Raw genomic sequence first — 17904 nt, 5'->3', positions numbered from 1 at the left:
CTAATGTAAACTGCATTTCTGGCATATAAGAATATAAGAATCTGTGAGTGCCATTGTTTAAGTGAATGTTTAAAAGAGAAGAGCGATATATTCAGATTCAATTCTCCATTGAATGCAATGGTGGCTTTGAAAATACGTGGACGGGGGTTCATAAGTTCAACGCCTGCAACCATTCAGACATAGAGATTTCTTTTAAAAATCACTTGTGTGCATCATAAAGGTTGAAGTAGTAATGTATGACCAGCCCACAGATTATTATATTAAGGGGGCATGGTACCTTTTACACCATATTTTTTGCCTTATTTCAAATATTTTTTCTCGATAACGCGAAAGGTAAATCGAATCGCATTTTTTGCATTCAAAATATTGGATTTTATACTAATATTAGCTGACCCGACAAACTTCGTATTGCCACAAATTAAACTGTGTTGTACATAAATCGTGAATCTCGAATGACCGTTGTCACAATCTTGAGTTTTGCAAGTTTCTGGGGAGTTTATGGGTGTTTTAATATACAAATTTTCATAACAGTAAAGTAGAAAACAACTCCCCCCATTGCTTAGCCTGATAAAATAAAGCGGATGGCATTTAAATATTCGCCATCATTACAAACCATTTCGCCGAATACCATTTTGCGGAACACCAGTTCTCGGTTGACCATAATGCGGAATATAGTTTCTCAGAATATCATTTCGCAAAAAACCTTACGCGGGATGTACCATTTCACAGAAAATCTTTTCGTAGAAAGTACCATTTCGCAGGGGTGACCCAACTGAAGGAAAGCAATAGAGGTCCGTAGATCTAGGAAAATAAATAAACCTAGATAGAGGTGATCTCTACGGGGGGCAATGGTGGTGATCTCTATGGGTCGCAATGGCCGTCGTTAGACTCTCGCGGCCTGTGGCCGTCTCGTGCTGAATTATCTAATGTTACTATTGATAGCTTTTGGTGGTCTTGTTATTGAATAATGTTTTATAAGAGTCTAAAATTTTTCGAGTTCGATTAGTTTTTGAGTTACGCAAAAATTTCTGTTTTATTTGTATGACCCCACATGCCAAATTTGGTTCCATTTGCTTGATTACTTCTCGAGTTATGAGGAAATTTGTATTTCATTTATATGGGAGCCCCCCTCCTAAAAAGGTAAGGGATCTCAATTCATCATAGAAAAAATTCAAGCCTCCAAAAACACGCACAAGCCAACAAATATGATTCCATTTGATTAATTAGTTTTCGAGTTATGAGAAAATTTGTATTTCATTTGTATAGGAGCCCCCCCTCCTAAAGTAGGGAGGGGTCTCAATTCACCATAGAAAAAATTCTTGTCTCCAAAAACACCCACATGCCAAATTTTGTTCTATTTGCTTGATTAGTTCTCGAGTTATGCAGAAATTTGTTTCATTTGTATGGGAGCCTCTCCCTCTTAGTTGGGGGGAGGGGTCTCTAACCATCATAAAAACCTTCCCTGGCCCCAAAAACCCCTACATGCAAATTTTCACTCCGATCGGTTTAGTAGTGTTCGATTCTATAAGGAACATTCGGACAGACAGACAAAAATCCATTTTTATAGGCATAGATTTGTATGGGAGCCCCCCCCCCTCCTAGTGGGGGGAGGGGTCTTTTGCCATCGAGAGAACCTTCCCTGGCCCCAAAAACCCCTACATGCAAATTTTCACGCCGATCGGTTCAGTAGTTTTCGATTCTATAAAGAATATAGGGACAGACAGACAGACAGAAATCCATTTTTATAGGTATAGATTTAAAATTTTGTATTCATATGGGAACCTCTTCCCCTTTCCCCTACGACTCCTTGAAGATAGTCACTCAAAAAAAGCATGAATTGCGGTACCATGGATTGGCGCTGGGGGACTTATCGGAATTTATAAAATTTCAAAACGGCATGAAAGTATATTAAATAATCTCGTGTTGGACTCATCCTTTTTTTAATATTCGAACGCATAATAAAATGGCGGACATTCAAACAGAAAAGTAAGGTTTTCAGTCGAAAAAATTGACTAAGCATTTCTAAAAAATACAAAAATTGCAATATCGAAAAAAGGATGGGTCAAACACTAGATAATTTTGTTAACTTTAAAACAAAAAAAGAATCATGAGAATTGCTTGAGCCGTTCTTGAGATATTTATGGTACCGACTTTCGAAAGCTGGGAAAAACGGCGTTGAAGTGTTTATTCGCTTTGTAAACGACATGACATGCGCGGTACAAATAACTGTAACTTTGTCCATTTTTGGAATTCCCCCAAACGGCTTCAAACACATGCGGTCAAAATGTTAATCTTTCAAAATAATCAATAAAAAAATTTTCGGTTTTTAAAAATTGAAAAGGTACTATGTCCCCTTATATATGATTATGCGTAGCTTGACATGTTTCAATCATTTTACTCTAGCTCGCTTGTGGCCTTTAAAAGGGCCATTGGTTACAAATAACATTAAAACCAAAGCACGTTCATCGCAAATATGGCGTGCTATTCGAATGTCCTTCTCTTTTGACATGAATGGCAACAGGCATGTAAGTTAGCGGCGTCGATTCACTGTCTCTTGCCTCAAGAAGATTTTACTTGTTTACTTTCACAGCTTACCGCTTCTTACATTGCAGAAAATATGGCACATACGCAAAAATTTCTGTTTTATTTGTATGAGAGTCCTTATCCTCCTATCACAGGGGTGAGGGGTCTCAAACCACAATAAAAAAAATCATACCTCCAAAAATCCCCCATGCCACATTTAATTCCATTTGCTCGGTTAGCTCTCGAGATATGAGGAAATTTGTATTTCATTTGTATGGGATCCCCAATTCTTAAAGACGGCAAAGATCCTAATTCACCATAGAAAAATCAGAGGGGTTATGTACAAGACACGACCGCATAAGTGACGCAGGACTACATAAGTCTCTTTGTAGTGATAGTAGCATGTATCCACGCATGTAATAACACGATTCTTCGTGTACATCATGCTACATGCAGCATTTGTTGAGACTAACTGCAGGTTGAGAAAATTCGATTATTTTTAACTGAATGTTAATAGCGTCTCAAAACTTACTTGAACATCAAACACTATTAACATATATATAGGAGTATCTATACCTATAAAGAAGGATTTCTGTCTGTCTGTCTGTCTGTCCGTATGTTCCTTATAGAATCGAAAACTACTGAACCAATCGGCATGAAAATATGCATGTAGAGGTTTTTTGGGGCCAGGAAAGGTTTTAGTGATGATTAGAAACCCCTCCCCCCACTAAGAGGGGGGGCTCCCATACAAATGAAACACAAATTTCTGCATAACTCGACAACTAATCAAGCAAATAGAACAAAATTTGGCATGTGGGTGTTTTCGGTGACAAGAATTTATTCTATGGTAAATTGAGACCCCTCCCCTCTATATAAGGGGAATTATAACTCCTCTCCTCTTTAAAAGGGGGGGCTTCCATACAAATTTCCTCATAACTCGAGAACTAATCAAGCAAATGGAACCAAATTTGGGATGTGAAGGTTTTCGAGGGCAAGAATATTTTCTATAGTAAATTAGGACCCCTCCCCACTTTAAGAGGGGGGACTCCTGTACCAAAGAAACACAATTTTCCTCATAACTCGAGAAGTAATTAAGCAAATGGAACCAAATTTGGCATGTGGGTGTTTTTGGAGACAAAATTTTTTTCTATGGTGAATTAGGACCCCTCCCAACTTTAAGAGGGGGTGCTTCTACACAAATGAAATACAAATTTCCTCATAATTCGAGAACTAATCAAGCAAATGGAACCATATTTGGCATGAGGGTGTTTTTGGAGGCAACCATTTTTTCTATGATGAATTAGGACCTCTTACCTTTTTAAGAGGGGGGGCTCTCATACAAACGAAATACAAATTTCCTCATAACTCTAGAACTAATCAAGCAAATGGAATCAAATTTATCATGTGGGTGTTTTTGTAGGCAAGAATATTTTCTATGGTATATTTTCTATGGATTTCCCCACTTTAAGAGGGGGGGGGGGGGTGCTCCTATACAAATGAAAAACAAATTTCCTCATAGCTCGAGAACTAATCAAGCAAATGGAACCAAATTTGACATGTAAGTGGTTTTGGACGCAAGATTTTTTTCTATAGTGAATTGAGACCCCTCTCTTCTTTAGAAAGCGAGTTATGGCCCATCTCCCCTTTAAGAGGGTGGGCTTCCATACAAGTTTTAGATGGCAGAAATTTTTTCTATGGTGAATTACGACCCCTTCCCCTTTTAAGAGGGGAACTCCCATACAAATTAAATTCAAATTTCCTTATAACTTGAGAACTAATCAAGCAAATGGAACCAAATTTGGCATGTGGGAGATTTTGGAGTCTTGAATTTATTTTACGATAGTTAGAGACCTCTCACCCCTGTGGTAGGGGGATATGGACTCTCATACAAATAAAACAGAAATTTTTGCGAAACTCAAAAACTAATCGAACTCGAGAAATTCGAGACTCTTCCATAAAACATTAGTCAATACAAGACCACAAAAACTATCTATAGTAATACTAGATCATTCAGGACGAGACGGTCGCGAGTGTTGCCGGTGACCCGCCGTCGGAAGCGCCGCCCACTGGGGGGCTTGCAAAACTCGAGATTGTGACAAAAATCATCCGAGATTCATGATTTATGTACAACACAGGTTAATTTGTGGCAATACGAAGTTTGTCGGGTCAGCTAGTATATATATATATATATATATATATATATATATATATATATATATATATATATATATATATATATATATATATATATATATATATATATATATCAAAAAATTCAAAATATATATTCAATATATATATACAGTCAACCAAAAAAGTATTCGGACAGCAGCGCATAAAATTTTCGTTTAGAAATTTTGCACAGTATTTTTGCAAAGAATGGTAACACATATTTTTTAAAACAATATTTAACTAATGCATATTTATATGCACAACAAAAATTCGGGGAAAAGCTTTCCGTTTTGAAGATAGGGTACATACAGTTTGAATTCCTCAAAAATGCAGCCAAAAATGTATTCGGACAGTTGACTATTAGTTGAAACAAATGTCCTTTCTCGCTCAACTACTACCTTGTAGGACCATTTACATTCTTGATGACCTGTTTTAATCTGTTTGGGATAAAATTAACAATTTTTCAAATATCCCTCTGTGAATTGCTGACCATTTTTTACAAGAGCTCGGTTTAAGTTATTGTGATAAGAAATCGAATGATTTCTCATTTAGAAATGAGATTATCTAAAAAGATGTTCAAAAGGGTTCAAATCTAGACTGAATGCTGATGTTTCGGTAGCTCTAGGACAATTATATGGTGCCTACCGCTTACAATTATCGACAGTATGTTTAGATTCAACATCCCGGTACAATATGTATGTACCACACAATTACAATTTTGCTTTAATTTCACCTAAAATTATTCAGATAGTTGAGTTTACATTTAGTTCTATCCAAAAATATATATCTTTGGTGCCTCGGAGCTTTCCAAGCACCCCAACAAGGTATGACATCAACAACCCTTATGCAAGAATAACTAAAAGAGAAGGGTTACAAGCGAAAAATCACTCGTCAGCAAGTAAACAAGCAATGCGGTTAGTGTCATACCTTGTTGGGATGCTTGGAAAGCTCCGAGGCACCAAAGATATATATTTTTGGATAGAACTAAATGTAAACTCAACTATCTGAATAATTTTAGGTGAAATTAAAGCAAAATTGTAATTGTGTGGTACATACATATTGTACCGGGATGTTGAATCTAAACATACTGTCGATAATTGTAAGCGGTAGGCACCATATAATTGTCCTAGAGCTACCGAAACATCAGCATTCAGTCTAGATTTGAACCCTTTTGAACATCTTTTTAGATAATCTCATTTCTAAATGAGAAATCATTCGATTTCTTATCACAATAACTTAAACCGAGCTCTTGTAAAAAATGGTCAGCAATTCACAGAGGGATATTTGAAAAATTGTTAATTTTATCCCAAACAGATTAAAACAGGTCATCAAGAATGTAAATGGTCCTACGAGGTAGTAGATGAGCGAGAAAGTACATTTGTTTCAACTAATAGTTAACTGTCCGAATACTTTTTTGGCTGCATTTTTGAGGAATTCAAACTATATGCACCCTATCTTCAAAACGGAAAGCTTTTCCCCGAATTTTTGTTGTGCATATAAATATGCTTTAGTTAAACATTGTTTTAAAAAATATGTGTTACCATCCTTTGCAAAAATACTGTGTAAAATTACTAAAAGAAAATTTTATGCGCTGCTGTCCGAATACTTTTTTGGTTGACTGTATCAAAATCAAAAAATTGTTATGTTAAAATTAGGTTTAATGTTTAAACGATAACACCGGTTGAAGAAGAGGGGTGGTTTGGCACTCTGGCATACTTCCCAAGCACAGATATCAAATTGGTCTAGGGTTAATCGTCGCAAAGAATCTTCGACTTGTTGGAACGGGAAGATTGTCACTTTTTTTTAAAATACGTTGCAACCAATCAGGAAGCGAGGATTGTTAGTTGGAAAATGTTTCATTATTTTCATTTTTTCAATAATGGGTACTTTAAAATCAATAGCTTTCTATATTGCGGTTGATGCGTAGAAGATTTTCCGCTCGATAGGTGCAAAATTATTTAAAATCGATCGGGAAGCCGCTAAGCTATTAGTGCTCAAAACCTATCATTTTTCGTGACGCTCGCATTTTTGGATTACCAAACCTTGCCGTAAGACGTAGTCCTACGTCAAAAATGCCTGCCTCCAAAGACCTCCACATGGGAAATTTGGTTCCATTTGTTTAATTAGTTCTCAAGTTATGAGGAAATTTGTGTTTCATTTGTATTAGGAGCCCCCCCAAGCAGCACACTTTTCGTACTTATGGTTGCAGAAACTTATTTATGACTGAATTTAGTCATTAATCGGTTGCCGCAACGGATGTGTAACAACTGTGCTAGTAGGCCCCCCTGTTGAAAGACGGATGGGCTCAGTACACCATAAAAATTCCTGTTTTCTAAAAGCCCCACATGCCAAATTTGATTCCATTTGTTTGATTAGTTCTCGAGTTTTGAGGAAATTTTTGTTTCATTTGTATAGGAGCTTCCCTTCTTACACATTTTATCTATCAAATGACATATGAATTGTTTAGTTTCGTCCAGTAGTTTAGTAGTTATTAGCACTTGAAATCTTTCATTCAATCGTTACACTTCTATTTTCGTTTTCACAAAGTTCTACCTAGTCCCAGCATAGTAAACAAAGACGTAGTCCTACGTCAATAAATTTACCTTCGAGTGTATTTTTGCAGTACAACTGCGGCGTGCATTTTTTCCTGGCGCATTTGTTTAAAATGTAGCCTTGTCTGATGCCCTCGATAAACGGACTGAATGACTATTGCCGCTTGTTCTCTGCGTTGCATCCATTTCTGCGTTATTCTTCTTCCAATGACAACCTTGAGCCAATTTTTTTTCCACCAGTTTCGTATTATATTAGCAGCGGCATTAAACTTCGGTGCCCGAAATTTATACACAATCTGCCACAGCAGCGAAAGAGTTTTCTCGCGATGACCGTCACAAATATCTTTGGCAGCTATATCTCCTGCTATCTGGAAGTTAGCTTCTTCAAGTACCTTCAATGCCAGATTGATGTTATGAATTTTTTGTAATCGAGAGATTGCAGGAACCCTCAAACTTTGCGTGAGATCATCTCTTAATAAAATTATCTCTGTTACTCGTGTTAGTCGAATACCATCACGGAGGTCTACGGCTAGATTTTCAAAAGCGTAATTGAATTCATCTAAATATGTTTGTTTATGCGTTAGAATAAATCCAAATCGTTTTAAATGTTTTGTTATGTCTCCAATTCCAGCTATAAGATACGATGAAAAGCGGATCAAAATTTCTCTGGTTTCTTTATAAGGTGCGGTTTTGATGAAAAGACAAGGATTGTGCTTAATGAGCCGCTGGTTTTTAGCCGTATCCAGGAAAAATATTAGAAACAAGACCATTCGGAGTGTGAACTTTTTCATGTGTTCAGCATAAGCAGGAGACAAGCTATAAGCTCTAGAATGTTTTATCTCAAGGTAACGGTCTCGAAACAGCCGATTTATGATAAAAGTACTTAATCCGAGAACATCTCGATTGGACTGGAGTTCAATTTGCTCTCCAAAAGTGATTTCCAATCCTAGTCGTAACCAAAGAGGATTGAAACAGAGTAGTAATTCAAGAATGTTTCGTTGTAATACTAGGTCTAAATGCAAATCTCGATCTGTACGCAGTACCAATGACTTTTTTTCAATGGCAGCGCGTACTTTCCGTAACGGTTCAGCCACCTTCTCGTTGAAATACAGCGAAATGCCTGCGCTTCTCAATTGATTTAATCGGTTTCGATAGTAGTTGGATGAAATGAGCTCTTTCGTCGGCGCAAGGGTTAATTCCTTTCCCTTTACTTCATCAAACAGTTTCGCAACATCAACTGGTTTGTTTGGCTCCGTGTCTAAATCGGCTGGAATTGTTACTAGCGCGTTTAGCCATTTTTTCAACTGACGTTCATATTTTTCATAACTCCTCTCGTCCAAATACATCGTCGTGGTAAGAAACGGATCACATGTAGTTGTGGCAGCAAATGGATCTGGGTTGATCAGTGTTCTAAGATGTTGATCGGAATCATAGAGATACACCCTTTTTTCTTCGATATCAAATTTCTTGCTAATTGTTGTTGGTGCAGGTGGTTTTTTAAGTGTGAGATTGCGTAAAGCTAAGTTTTTCGGCACCTGAAAATTAAATTTCAAAATTTGGACATATCAATATTTTACCGAAATTATATAATAAAGTGGTGCATCGGTGAATAACAGATGTACAAGTGACTGAGAGACAAAGGGGCCCCGAGTAAGATCGGGCAATTATTTAGGATAGTTTAGGCAGACAATTTAGAATGGAACGGTTCGACCGCGCATTACTCGAAAACGAAGTTCTAATGAGTTTGTTTGCACCACCGGAATGTTTTCACGGCAAGAAGATTGGAAAATTGACTGGAAAGATTGGAAAACTCGAAAAATTCATAAAAAATATCATTATATGGTAGTTATTTCGCACATAAAATTCGCAACGCATCGTAAACACCAAGTTAAGGGATTAATAAAGCTACAAGTCAGCAAAACAGTGAATAGAATGGGAAACTTAAAATAGAAAACTTATAGGATTTGCGGTTTTATACTTACTTGAAAGCTATATTTCCCTTCACGGTTAAAGGCACTGGATTTCGGCACCTTCGGAGCGGTCCACCAATTTGCAGCTGTAAGTGATGTCGTTGGAGATGACGACTCCAACTTGCTTTTCTTAGGAGGCGAAATATGCAATGAGATCGGCTCATCTTTCCCGTTATTTATGGAATTTCTATCGAGCACACGTTTCCCCAATATTGGCTTTAGTTCATCACCCATGAGGTCAATTTCATGTAGGTTAAATCGGCTTGATTGGGCGCGAATTTCGTGCTCTTTGAACATACGTGCGTCATCATCATCTTCATTGTTCAAATTTGGCAAGGAACCCTTTGCGGAAGAAATCTGTTTGACGTCCATTGTTAAATTTTTTACTATGTTGTCATCGGAATTAGACTTGATCATACTATTAATATGAAATGTTTTCTGCTGTACCTTCAGTTCTTCTGATTCATGCGTAAATGTAGAAATGCTGGTATAATAAGTTAAACCCAGGTCTCGTGAGCTTTCTTCAGCAATCATTGAAAGTTGCTGATGGGAGTCGTTTGTTGAGACTGTTTGAGTTTTATTCAATATTTTCTGCTGTTCGTTAGGGACTCCTTCGAGACTTTCCAGCAATACTAATTGGATTTCATGGCAAGGAGAGTAACTCCCCATTGCACTATCAAATTCTTTTGTCTTGGCTGATGTAACTGGTAGTTCTTTACACTGCGATTCTGCTAGTTCTATTTCGCAAGAGAAATTTAATTGTTTATTGATGTCACCGTTTGACTCCGCAGTTCCAATCTCGGGTTCTAAGGGCTTTCCCTCTTTCGTTATAGTTGAAAAGCAATTAGGATCAAATCTACTATTTTCAATAAGTGAACTTTTCCGATTAAAGGGTGTTCCAATGATTTCAGAAGCATTGTATGTTTTATAATTTGATTTCGGAGTTTCTGCCATGGCAAGGACACTTTGATCTGAAGGCAAGGAGTGAATATCCCTCACACGCAAATATTGATCGCCGTTTGGTGAAATATATGGTTTTTTCGTTATTGTCGTAGTTTTATCATATAAAAAAGCGCTAGTTTTCAGTGGATTTACGGGAGTAGGCAAATCAGCAAGATGGGAGTTATCCTTGCTAGACGGTGTGAATTGAATACCCTTAAAGAGATTTGAGTTTCTTTCCGGTGTTTGTGGGCTCACATTCTCTTTGTCTGCTGCCATACTAAACTGCATAGGTTCCGAAGAAATTCGTGAAAAGTTAACTTCACTGAAAATATTAGCGGCTGTTCTATCTACTAACACGTTGTTTTTCGATACAACTAGACAATTAGACTGTGTTGTTAGAAACGATTTTTTAAGCGGTGATTCTCTTTTTTTCATCGTAACAGTTCTCTTGATTATTTGCTTTGGTGGCGAAGGTGACTTTAGTTTTAGTTTTCTGGGAATTGTGGCTTGTTTACAAACTGTTTTTTTAGGTGCCACTCTTTTGCTATCTGAAGATTTCAGAATAAGAGCTACGTCCTTCTTGTTGCCAATACTATCACTGATTTGAATGGTTTCCTTAGAACTTATTACTTTTAATGGGTTCCATACTAGTTCGAGCTGACATTCTTCTCCGGATGAAATATCCGCAGATGTCCATTCTAGAGATATGTTGAATTCAGCCTTAGGAATTTTCGTGACCAAAACCTGAAAAAAAAATTTTAAATGATACTGATTCACGAATAATTATTTTGCCACTGTAAGCATATCTGACAGTATAATCAATATATATAGTATGCCATCGCCGCTGCAGTGCGCGTGGTAAACATCACACATGTTCAGATAATGTATTTACATTATATATGCAAATGTGTGTGTGCCTGAGATTCATCAAAAGGGGAATCTCGTTGTCAAACTTTGACAACCAGTTTAAAATTTCAAATATGGCTGCCAAGTAATGTGATTAAAAAGCTTCGCTTGCTTCAAATTTCTGAAAAAATCGGTGCAACACGGCGCAGTTGTGGGATTCTATTCATCCGGACGAAAAGAAAAAGAACGTTTAAAACCATTTCACTGGCATAAAAACACAGCGGAGAACGCACTGATGACAACACCAACCAGCGCACAGATAAAGAACAGATAAATAACAATGAGCAACTTTGACAATGAAGTTCCCGATTCACAGACTTGATACAGATTGTTAGCATCATGTTTACCACAAGGAGTCCTATATAGAAAAACAGCGACACTGGCATTCTATATATATTGATTCTACTTATCTGACTCATGTTACAAAAAACGAAAAAGAGGAAATCGTACTCAAAGTTCAAAAACTGATTTTACTATTTTTTCGTTTCGATGTTATTTGTCCCTCTTAGAGAAAACGTTGAAAAACTTACATCAATTTTGTACCTATACAACTTAAAAATATTTTACAAGAAACGATATATGCAGTGAGACAAATATATATCTATTTTTTTAGAGGGAAGAATTGTGTTCAATTTTTGTTGAGTTTTTCTAGTACGTATAAGCGAAATGTTATGATTTCATACTTCAAAAACACATATTGAATTATAACGTTAGACATCAAAATATAAAATTTTGTAAAATGTAATATGGGGTAGTTACATTTCCATCGGCAGTATTTCAAATTAAATTAAATTAAAATTAAAATAAATTAAAAAATATGGTACCTTTTCAGGAAAATTGAAACTCCTCTTATGTGTTAATCCCGGGTCGCATTAAATGCTCAAGGTCATACATAAAATGTGTTTTCTGAAGGTGTAGTGATGTTAAAGAAACTTGGCAACATTGCCTTTGGTGAAGAGATCATTAATAAAAACCTACTTAAAAAGGCCACATGTGTCCATCTTATCATTGTAACATTTTGGCGACTAATGATGGGATTTTGTAATTAAATTCGTTAACGGAGTGCTTAACTGCGAAAAAGAACTGTTTAAATAGGCGAAAATTGGTAAAACGAGTTACATTCGATGTATTCGTGGCGGTACATTTCGGGTACAGTCGTGTGATGAGAAGCTAATCGGTAAAGCTTGAAAGTGAACATACATACAGTCAACCAAAAAAGTATTCGGACAGCAGCGCATAAATTTTTCTTTTAGTAATTTTGCGCAATATTTTTGCAAAGAATGGTAACACATATTTTTTAAAACAATGTTTAACTAAAGCATATTTAGATGCACAACAAAAATTCGGGGAGAAGCTTTCCGTTTTGAAGATAGAGTACATATAGTTTGAATTGGCTAAAAATGCAGCCAAAAAAGTATTCGGACAGTTAACTATTAGTTAAAACAAATGTCCTTTCTCGCTCAACTACTACCTTGTAGGACCATTTACATTCTTGATGACCTGTTTTAATCTGTTTGGGATAAAATTAACAATTTTTCAAATATCCCTCTGTGAATTGCTGACCATTTTTTTACAAGAGCTCGGTTTAAGTCATTTTGATAGGAAATCGAATGATTTCTCATTATAGAAATGAAATTATCTAAAAAGATGTTCGAAAGGGTTCAAATCTAGATTGAATACTGATGTTTCGATAGCGCTAGGACAATTATATGGTGCCTACCACTTACAAATATCGACAGTATGTTTAGATTCAACATCCCGGTACAATATGTATGTACCACACAATTACAATTTTGCTTTAATTTCGCCTAAAATTGTTCAGGTAATTAAGTTTACACTTAGTTCTATCCAAAAATATATATCTTTGCTACCTCGGAGCTTTCCATGCACCCCAACAAGGTATGACACCAACAACACTTATGCAGGAATAACTAAAAGAGAAGGGTTACAAGAGGAAAATCACTCGTCAGCAAGTAAACAAGCAATGCGGTTAGTGTCATACCTTGTTGGGGCGCATGGAAAGCTCCGAGGTAGCAAAGATATATATATATTTTTGGATAGAACTAAGTGTAAACTCAATTATCTGAACAATTTTATGCGAAATTAAATTAAAATTGTAATTGTGTGGTACACACTTATTGTACCGGGATGTTGAATCTAAACATATTGTCGATAATTGTAAACGGTAGGCACCATACAATTGTCCTAGCTCTATCGAAACATCAGTATTCAGTCTAGATTTGAACCCGTTTGAACATCTTTTTAGATAATTTCATTTCTATAATGAGAAATCATTCGATTTCTTATCAAAATGTCTTAAACCGAGCTCTTGTAAAAAAATGGTCAACAATTCACAGAGGGATATTTGAAAAATTGTTAATTTTATCCCAAACAGGTTAAAACAGGTCATCAAGAATGTAAATGGTCCTACAAGGTAGTAGTTAAGCGAGAAAGGACATTTGTTTCAACTAATAGTTAACTGTCCGAATACTTTTTTGGCTGCATTTTTAGCCAATTCAAACTATATGTACTCTATCTTCAAAACGGAAAGCTTTTCCCCGAATTTTTGTTGTGCATCTAAATATGCTTTAGTTAAACATTGTTTTAAAAAATATGTGTTACCATTCTTTGCAAAAATATTGCGCAAAATTACTAAAAGAAAAATGTATGCGCTGCTGTCCGAATACTTTTTTGGTTGACTGTACTTCGGTCGAAAATGGAAAAAACAAACACTTTACTACCGTTTGATATATCGGACACAGCGTTCATCGCCAGTCGTTGGATTAAACGGAAAAGATCGTTACAACTGTTCCTGGAAGTGAACTGTGCTTCTCCATACAAAGCTTGGCCAAAAGTCTAAAGTTACTTCAAATCGGCTGAATATAACATCTTTAACTAATTTTGGGTCACTGATTTCAAATTTGGAATCACAAATCGAAAAAACTGATCGCTCATTAGGGTGCTTCACAAAATTTAAAAAAAATAATTTCGTTTTTTTACTTGTTTTATTGTGGTTTTTGTTTTCGAGATGGCAAATTTTGTATTTGCCGTTGAAAGCATAAAAAACTTGTACCATAATGCATTAGGGTGGTTCACAAGCCATAAAAAAATTATTACAAAAAAAACTTTAGTAAATTGCGATATCCACTAAGCTCGTTCAAACTATAGAATTAGCTCTTCGAAGCGCCATCGTAAGGTATTTTCACTATATAAAAATAAATTCAAATCGGTTCAGTAATTCAACAGTTACGAATTTTTAAAGGAAGAAAATAGGTCAAAAATGATGATTTTTGGTATCACCCTAACTCAGAAAAAGACACCCTAAGCACCAAGTAAAAAGTCAAGGGTCTAAAATTTTCCGCAAGAAACAACTACACAAAATTTGAACAAACACGAGCATTTTTAATTGGGACTTTCGTGGAATTCTCCTATGGAAGAGAAAATCATTCCTTCATGCAAGATGAAGAAATCACTTCTAATATACCCGCCAAAAAGTCGATATTACTTCCTTAGCGCAGCAAAGCGCAGAAAGCCACCTAGATTTCCAAAAGGTAGAAAACATTTCCTATAAGATGCATTTAACGTGATTGTTTCCTGACGTTTCCCGCCATACTTTCTTGATCGCTGAATATTGGTGTTGAGTTTCCCATACATTTTGTATGGAAGAACAAAATATCATTCTTCAACATGTTCAACTTCAGACATTTGTCAAAAATTCATTTTAACTTCCAACTGGCTAGAATTTTCAGGTTAACCTCCCAAAGTATTCCAGAAAATGATAAAAATATAATAATGGAAAAAGCTTGAAATTGGATTTTTGACTTTTGGCCAGCTTTGCGCCATAGTGCGCTGGTCCGGAAGTGCAGGATATATTCTATAATATAGAAGGACATGACGCAACTCCTCTACCGGGATCAGATGTTTTCACCGAAGCTCTACGTTTATTAGATGCGCATTTTGCTCCGCTGAATAACGTTCCATATGAAAGGTCTGTTTTCCGGAAAATAGCACAAAAAAGCAAAGCCATGGGTTTATACCGTCTTTAGACATTACCCTTCTTTATCGACAGACTTTGCAGCCGGCTGTTAGAGTACAGGAAAATTACGGGGCCAGTGCAACAATCCTACTGACTCTAACTAGCAAGCACCGCCTAGCCGAGATTCTAACATACGACGACTGGCTTGTTAGACCAGCATCGTACCTCGAAGCTAGCTGGGCGGTAAAAAGCTAGCTGGGCGAAAAATGACACAAAAGGAAGATGAATCGGTTGAGAAGTTTATACATCGACTCCGAGATCAAGGCCGTCTCTGCGATTATGGTGCTGCGTTAGAGATGCGCATTACCGAACAAGTATTCGACAACTGCATATCGGATTCGTTGAGAGAAGCAATATTGAAGAAAAAATTGATGTCAGTTCAAGAAATTGCTGATAAGGGAAGAGTACTAGAAACTGTAAAACGCAATCGAGATCAAATGAAAAAACCGATGGAAGAGTGCCCGTTAAATTTCGTAAATAAGCAATGACGTGACGACATTTGCTTCCGCTGTGGAAACTTAGGTCACTTCGCCAATGATAAAAAGTGCCCAGCAAGGTCTAAAAAGTGTGACGAGTGTCAAATTACAGGACACTTCAAGAAGATGTGCAAAACCAAACCAATGTTAGTAAAGCCGTCTCGAAAGTTGAAGGTTCAGCAAGTTCGCAAACCGCATGACCTTTCATATTCATCTAGTAGTGATACAGTAGAGGAAGGTTCCGATGATGATTTGCAACATGTTTTTGCAACTGGTACTGGATTGGACAAAACCTCTTGTTTTGTAGGAGGCATAAAACCGATTGGGTAATCGACTCTGGGGAACACGTTAATGTGATTACGCGGGGAATGTGGAAATGACTGAAATAGAGAGGATGTGTAGTGAGTAAAGCGCGTAAATCGAATAAGGTACTGCGAGTATACGGTGACGGAAAATTGAATGTATATAAAGTTATAAAACTGATATCGCAACACGACATAAAACAGTACATCACGAAATTTGCGTGGTTGACAAGTCGAAAGGAGCTCACTTGTTGAGTAGGGCTACCTCGATAGAACTTGGATTGCTTGGAATACATGGAGAAGTGTTAGCGAATCTAATGAACCTGTGATCGGAAAATTGAAAGATGTACATGTGAAAGTTAAATTGGACAACAGTGTACTGCCGGTGCAGCAGCCATGTTTCCATTGAAAAAGTTAGTAGACGACAAACTTGCGGACTTGCTTGAGCAAGACATTATTGAGCCTGCGCCTCTTAACATCAGCTGGGCCTCTCCTCTCGTTGTTACTCCTAAGGACAGTGGACGAAACGTTCGACTTTGCGTAGACATGCGTAAAGCAAACAAGGCGATTATTCCATATCCGCTGCCGACTTTCGAGGAAATAATGCCTCGTCTAGATGGATGTAAAATATTCAGCAAAATTGATTTGGTTAAAGCATTTCACCAAATTGAGCTAGATCCCGGGTCACGCGATATAACTACCTTCGTCACGCAAGATGCTTACTACCGCTTTAAGAGGCTTATTTTTGGGATGAAAGTAGCACCTGAAATATTCCAACGATTTATTGAGAGAGTTTTGAAAGGATTGGTAGGCGTAAAAGTCTTCATTGACGACATCCGTATACTAGGGATAGTCTAAAGATGAGCACGATAAACGACTGAAAGCAGTGTTGAATCGTTTGTCTGAGAATGGGTTAACTATCAATGAAGCGAAGTGCGAGTTCGGAAAAGCAATGGTAAAGTTCATGGGGCATGAACTCTCAGCGAATGGTATCCTTCCTACAAATGAAAAGGTTAGTGCAATTAAAAACTTCCGACGTCCTCAGAACACCAGTGAGATGCGTAGCTTCCTAGGGTTAGTTAACTACGTAGGGAAATTCATCCCTAATTTATCGACACTGACTACACTTCTTCGAGAAATGATCGTTAAGGCAGCTAAATTTCACTGGTCGAGATAAGCGGTGAAGTCGTTCAATAAGGTAAAGCAGGCTATGTCGAATCCCAACCATTTGGCATTCTACAATCCTAAGTTTGATACAGTGTTGGTAACTGACGCAAGCGACAGTGTTTTGGGCGCTGTCTTAATGTAAAAGAATAACTCGAAGTTACGACCAGTTAGTTATGCTAGCAAGAGCCTTTCGAAAACGGAAAGAAAATATTCCACGCTCGACAAGGAAGCACTTGCCATAGTTTGGGCAACTGAACGTTTCGAAATGTATTTGAGAGACTTGGATTTCACAATTCTCACCGATCACAAACCGTTAGTCCAGATTTTTAGCGAATCTTCCTGTCCGAATAAGCGCCAAGATAGATGGGTCCTTCGTATGCAGTTATATCGATATTCCATAGTGCACGTTCCAGGGGAGGTAAACATTGCGGATCCATTATCGAGATTGTGCGAAGCAGTTAAACCACAAACCTACGACAGACAGTCCGAGGAGGTGCTGTGTTCGATTGCAGAGTTTAGTAAACCATCGACGATAACAATGACGGAAATCATACGTAGCTCTCGTGACGATGACGAGTTCAAAAAAGTCAAGAGCCTTGAGCGATGATTTAAAAGCATTCACACCCTTTAAATCCGAGCTATGTTTTTCTAAAGACATACTACTCCGCAGAGACAAAATCGTTGTCCCTGGAGATCTTCGAGAAACAGTACTACAATTGTCACACATCGGGCACCCAGGTAGAGAAAAAATGAAACGAAGCTTACGGGTAGCATTGTGGTGGCCAGGTTTAGATTCAGATGTTGAGAAAACATGTCGAAATTGTGTCGAGTGTCAGTTGGTGGGTCCACTGAATAAGC

The 17904-nt window shown here is 37.2% G+C and overlaps 1 protein-coding gene across 1 annotated transcript in view; it reads right to left on the bottom strand.

The window, feature by feature from the left end:
* LOC128745756 (protein abnormal spindle) overlaps positions 1-17904 on the bottom strand; it is a 31779-nt gene that overhangs the window by 7892 nt on the left and 5983 nt on the right. Inside the window, exons 3-4 of the mRNA XM_053842832.1 lie at positions 9230-10903; positions 7299-8782 (exon numbers count right to left, since the gene is read on the bottom strand). Of these exons, the coding sequence (XP_053698807.1) occupies positions 7299-8782; positions 9230-10903 (3158 nt within the window). The remainder of the gene's footprint in view (positions 1-7298; positions 8783-9229; positions 10904-17904) is intronic.

The sequence above is a fragment of the Sabethes cyaneus genome, chromosome 1 (assembly GCF_943734655.1).
Source record: "Sabethes cyaneus chromosome 1, idSabCyanKW18_F2, whole genome shotgun sequence".
NCBI lineage: Eukaryota > Metazoa > Arthropoda > Insecta > Diptera > Culicidae > Sabethes > Sabethes cyaneus.
The sequence above is the reverse complement of the archived record's forward strand: the minus strand, read 5'-3'. Positions and strand labels throughout refer to the sequence as shown.